The 5,109-nt window shown below is 33.6% G+C and overlaps 1 protein-coding gene across 1 annotated transcript; it reads left to right on the top strand.

Moving 5' to 3' along the window:
• The first annotated feature begins 703 nt into the window (after positions 1-703).
• Positions 704-4,812, top strand: LOC149192475 (protein STRICTOSIDINE SYNTHASE-LIKE 3-like). Its single transcript, XM_089404622.1, has 4 exons — positions 704-1,113; positions 1,413-1,691; positions 3,970-4,137; positions 4,278-4,812. The coding sequence occupies exons 1-4, from the start codon at positions 746-748 to the stop codon at positions 4,669-4,671; spliced, it is 1,209 nt and encodes a 402-aa protein (XP_089260748.1). The 5' UTR covers positions 704-745; the 3' UTR covers positions 4,672-4,812.
• The last annotated feature ends 297 nt before the right edge of the window (positions 4,813-5,109 follow it).

Raw genomic sequence — 5,109 nt, 5'->3', positions numbered from 1 at the left:
GTATAAAAATATGTTATAAAATATATATTCGGGAATTTGTATGTAGTCTAGTCCAATGGTATAAAAATATGTTATAAAATATATATTCCGGTATATTCTGGAATTTGTCTGTAGTTTAGTACAGTGGAATTATTTGATGTTTAGGGAGGTTATAATTTTGATAATATTATTGTTTAAATTTGGTTAATTTTTTTAAAGAAATTTAATTTTGATAGGGTTTGAATCGTTTTTTTTGAGAATAAAAATGGATTCAGCATTATTAAAAAAATTATGTCAAATTTTCGTTCTGCCAAGCAAAATTATGTCGACTTTTCGATATCTAATCCAACCGTTAGAATTTAAATTGGGTAGCGGTTAGAATTTCAATTCGGTAGCTATGGTTTAAAGTCCCACGAACTTAGAAAATTATTGTTTTTTTAATTCTTCAACCAATTCAAACCAACTCCTGATCAGTTAGAATTTAAAGTCCAACAAACTTAGATAATTATTGTTATTTAAATTCCTAAACAAATTCAAACCAATCCCTGATCAGCCTCGAGAGATTACAGTGGAAAATGGACAGATATGACCGGAAGGTGAAGAATTCTGCACCTGCTCATCTTCTCCCTGCAACCAAAATTCAAGACTTCTGACTTCTACACCTTCCCTACCAAAACGTTTTTCAATTAAATTTAAAAGCTACCTGGCCGGTCATATCATTATTAAATTTAAAACTACCTATATCATTGAGCTCCACCCCAGAACAATGGCGAGCAGTGGGGCAAGTGAAACAATGGCAGAATCCTTCGGGACGAGAACGATATTTGTTGTTGCATTGCTGGGGCTTGCAATATATGTGGGCACAGACCCATTTCAACTGAGCCCCATTGCCCGTTTCCCCGACTTTAAACCATATGCAGTCGAATCCCCGCCATGGTCGCAGCTTCCTCAGGCCAGGGACGAGCAAAACAGACTTCAGAAGTCTGAGATCAAGTTCTTGAACGAAGTCCAGGGACCAGAGAGCATCGCCTTCGATCCTCAGGGCAGAGGACCTTACACTGGTGTAGCCGATGGCCGGGTCATGTTCTGGAATGGTCATCAATGGTTGGAATTCGCTGTCACATCACCCAACAGGTAGCAATCCAGTTTTCCAGTTTCCTAAATGTCATGGTTTACATATTTTATAACATGGGGATCATCAATGGAGAGTAGGGTATATACAGAGATTTGTGAAATTTAATTAGGTTACAAATTTATTTCTTCATTTGATTATTATTATTTGGGATTTATATATGTTTTATTTCTTATTTTTGAATTTGAATTTACAATTTTTATTTTTTTTAAAGCAAAAAAACACATCTTTTTAAACCTTATCGTTACTAATCGGTAGAATATACTATTTATTACTAATTTTTTTATTATTAATAATACAGGTCTGAGGAGCTCTGCAAGCCTGGGGTCAACCCCATGGCTAACATCAAGTACGAGCATATATGCGGTCGGCCCCTGGGCCTTCGGTTCAACAAACGCACGGGTGATCTGTATATTGCAGATGCTTATTTTGGGCTGCTTGTCGTTGGACCTCAGGGAGGGCAGGCCACCCGCCTTGTCAGTGAAGTAGAGGGCATCCCTTTGAAGTTCACTAACGACCTTGACATAGATGAGGAGGGGATTGTGTATTTTACAGACAGCAGTGTTGTTTATCAGAGAAGGTAAGGCTTGCTATTAAACCAGTTGTATTTTTAGTTTAGGGCATTCTTAAGTCTATAGCTGATTTTGAAAATATTCAGGAATTTTATAGATATAAGTGAGGTCAAAAAAATCAATCGTGCTTATATTCGTTAGATTCTTTGGTTAAATGACTATGCTGCCATTACCCTGAGTGTAATGACAGTGTTATCAAATTTTGACTTTCATAATATGGTAAAATCTACTCCATTCCCATGGGATGCCTCTTCTAATATGGTAAAATCTGTTCCATTTCTCTGGAATGCCTCTCCTAGCACAGTGAAATCTGCACCATTGTCATGGGATTTGGTAAAAAACTCTCTTAACACAGTAAAATCTGCTTCATTCTTATTTAGTAAATAATATTTATTATTTTGTAAAATTTAAAGACTCTTCACCATTCAAAACCTGATCATTAGGGCTCTGTTTCTTGATTAAGGTTTACCATCTGATTAGGACTCTGTTTCTTGATTAAGCTTTACCATCTGCCATCCTATGTAAGTTTGCCATTGTAAGTACAAAGTAAGTCAGTCAGATAAGCTCTGCAAGTCTGAGTAATGTCTGCCTCAATAAGACTTAACATATACTCAATTTGGCTGTTTCATATACAACCACAAACACCTTTCAATTCTCCATAGACCATGTCAATTTGTAGCGAGATTGACCAGGAGACTAGGTTAGAAAGGTGAATGGTAAATATTTAAGTGTAAATTATATATTAATACTTTATTATTAAAAAATTTAGGTATTAATAAATTTGGTTCTTTTAAATATTTACCGAATCCGAATTAAAGATAAATTTGAATTAGTTTAATGTTTTTTAGATGCTGTAACATTTTTTGATATATTTTTTAGTTATTTATTCTTTAATTAATTTAATTTCGTATTATAAAAAAGAAATTAATTTATATTTTTCCAGTTTAATTAAATTTTGTATTAAAAAAAATTAATTTATATTTTTTTAGTTTTGTAATATAATATTTTGTGATAAATTCTTTTAGAGTATTTTATTATTTATGAGATAATTAATTTTTTGAGTTGGATATATATTCATTATTTATAATATGGGAGAGGTGTTATATTATAGTGTCTTTGTTTTATTAAATATTTTGATTTGGTCAAATTACATAAAAATAAAAATAAAATAAAATTAAAAATAATAAAATAATCTTTTATGATAATCTTGATTTCTGTTTGTATAATGTTTGTTTGTATAATGTTTAAACTGTAGTAGTATTTCCAAGAGATGCAAAATCCAAAATCCTCACTGAGCAATTTGGAAAAATCATGTATCTCAGATTTTGAGTAATACAAAACTTTTACTCTAACATCTAAAATCTGATAATGGACTGTATGGAACTGTTCTGTATGTTATAGAAACTATACAGATCCCTGTAAAGGACTATGGATTGCTTGGAAATGTCTTTTTCCCAGTTGCCTGAGCTTGCTTTATGGATTGTTTGGAAATGTCTTTTTCCCAGTTGCCTGAGCTTGCTCTCTCTTTCTGTGTCTCTCCACTTTTACTACGATTAAAGTATTTCTTTTAAGTTGTATCTGGAGATCTATTTTTAAGATTACTCTTAATCTAAGTAATGCATGATACAAATTGTTAGATATAAAATTTAATTTTTGTTAATTAAAATAAATTACAAACTATTTCTTCTTTCTAATACATCGCAAACTATTCACATTAAAACTGTGTAAAGGTTCCTGTCTGAACTCTAATGCTGAGGCACCCAAACCTCACCTTTGGATGTGCTTGACTTTCTTTCTCATATGACTTGTTACAAGTGGGTAGAAATGATATGGTTTATAAAAAAGTACAAGCATACAAATAATTTGGAATTGCACTTCAGTGATTATGCAGCAACATAAGTAAATAAATAAAGCTTAAAATTTGTGTCATAGTCTGTCACTAAGTTCATCAGCACATGCAACTTGAAGTAAACCTTGAGAATTTTCAGGAGGGAATCACCTAATCAAGTGTTAGTGAAGTTGAGGTCCTTGGATGATAGTAAAATCATAACATTACAATGCATGACTGTACAAATGATTGCCAAGAAAGAAAGAATGAATCTTATTTACTAGTTATGGGTTAATCCTTGGTTACCTGTTTGGTATGAAAAACCAGGTATGTATTCAGACTGTAGAAAGGTGTATCTCATAATCCTGGTTACATATCTACCATTCCAGTTATTTTGCAGTGGTAGTTATATTTTTATTAATTGCTGTCTCTGAAACCTGTAGTTTTATGTGTATCAGGAACTTCATTCAGTTGGCTTTTTCAGCAGAACCTTCAGGTAGAGTGTTAAAATACAACCCACAAACCAAAGAAGCTAGCCTGCTGCTGAGTAATATTCAGCTTCCAAATGGGCTGTCTCTGAGTAAAGATGGATCCTTTTTTGTCTTCAGTGACACTTGTGTTGGAAGGTTAGTTATTATTTAGTGCTTTCGTGATTTATTTGTAACTAGTTCTTTTGTGTGGTAGCCAATGTGTAGTTGCATTCAGTTTCTGGACTGAATACATTTCTGAAGAGGGGTATCATTCCTGAAACATATTTGATATGCAGATTGAAAAGGCATTGGTTGAAAGGCCCCAAAGCAGGCACAACAGACATCTTTGTAATTTTGCCAGGTCATCCTGACAATGTGAGGACTAATGATAAAGGAGAATTTTGGGTTGCCCTCCACTGCCGCCATAATCTGTACTCTCATTTACTTGGTCTGTATCCTGGAGTCAGAAAAGCCATTCTGAAGCTACCCATACCGGCGAAGTACCAATATTCTGCTTTTATTGGAGGAAGGCTTCATGGATCAATTGTGAAGTACAGTCCAGATGGAGAACTTGTTGAAATTTTGGAGGACAGTGAGGGAAAGGTTGTGAGAGGAGTGAGTGAGGTTGAAGAGAAGGATGGAAAGATATGGATGGGATCTGTTTTGATGCCTTTTGTAGCTGTGTATTAATGAATGGCTTTTAACGTTAAATCATTGACAGGAGATGTGGGGTAACAGTCTTGAACAGGGGCCACAGCTGCAGCATGTAGTAAAACATCTCAAAACACTCATGAAAATGATTCAATTAGACATTCAAACACTTTCCCAATATTTTATGAGCCTAGTGGACCATATAAAAACTTACATCATATATTTATCAAATAGTTTCCAGATTTTAATTGAAGATTTAATAGTGCAGGATAGAGGAGCTTTTCTATTTTTGAGACATTACACAAGTTGAAACTTATCATAGTTCTAGAATATTTTCGAGATTTTAATTTAAGGTTTAATGGTGCAGGTCAGAGGAGCTAGGCAGTCAACTAAATAATGCCTCTCCCAAATTATGACAAAAGTTCATGCTATTAAATTCAGTTTAAATAGATAAAGCTATGAGTATTCCTATATCCA

The sequence above is a fragment of the Pinus tabuliformis genome, chromosome 2_2 (genome assembly GCF_031772625.1).
Source record: "Pinus tabuliformis cultivar Carrire ecotype Pingquan chromosome 2_2, CPIR1, whole genome shotgun sequence".
NCBI lineage: Eukaryota > Viridiplantae > Streptophyta > Pinopsida > Pinales > Pinaceae > Pinus > Pinus tabuliformis.
The sequence above is the reverse complement of the archived record's forward strand: the minus strand, read 5'-3'. Positions and strand labels throughout refer to the sequence as shown.

What these genes read in the sequence shown, in the direction of transcription:
- LOC149192475 (XM_089404622.1), top strand. Translation starts at nt 746, where the DNA reads ATGGCGAGCAGTGGGGCAAGTGAAACAATGGCAGAATCCTTCGGGACG. An exon ending in GCTGTCACATCACCCAACAG is followed by an intron (nt 1,114 to 1,412) that starts GTAGCAATCCAG and finishes TTAATAATACAG; the next exon opens with GTCTGAGGAGCTCTGCAAGC. An exon ending in AGTGTTGTTTATCAGAGAAG is followed by an intron (nt 1,692 to 3,969) that starts GTAAGGCTTGCT and finishes TATGTGTATCAG; the next exon opens with GAACTTCATTCAGTTGGCTT.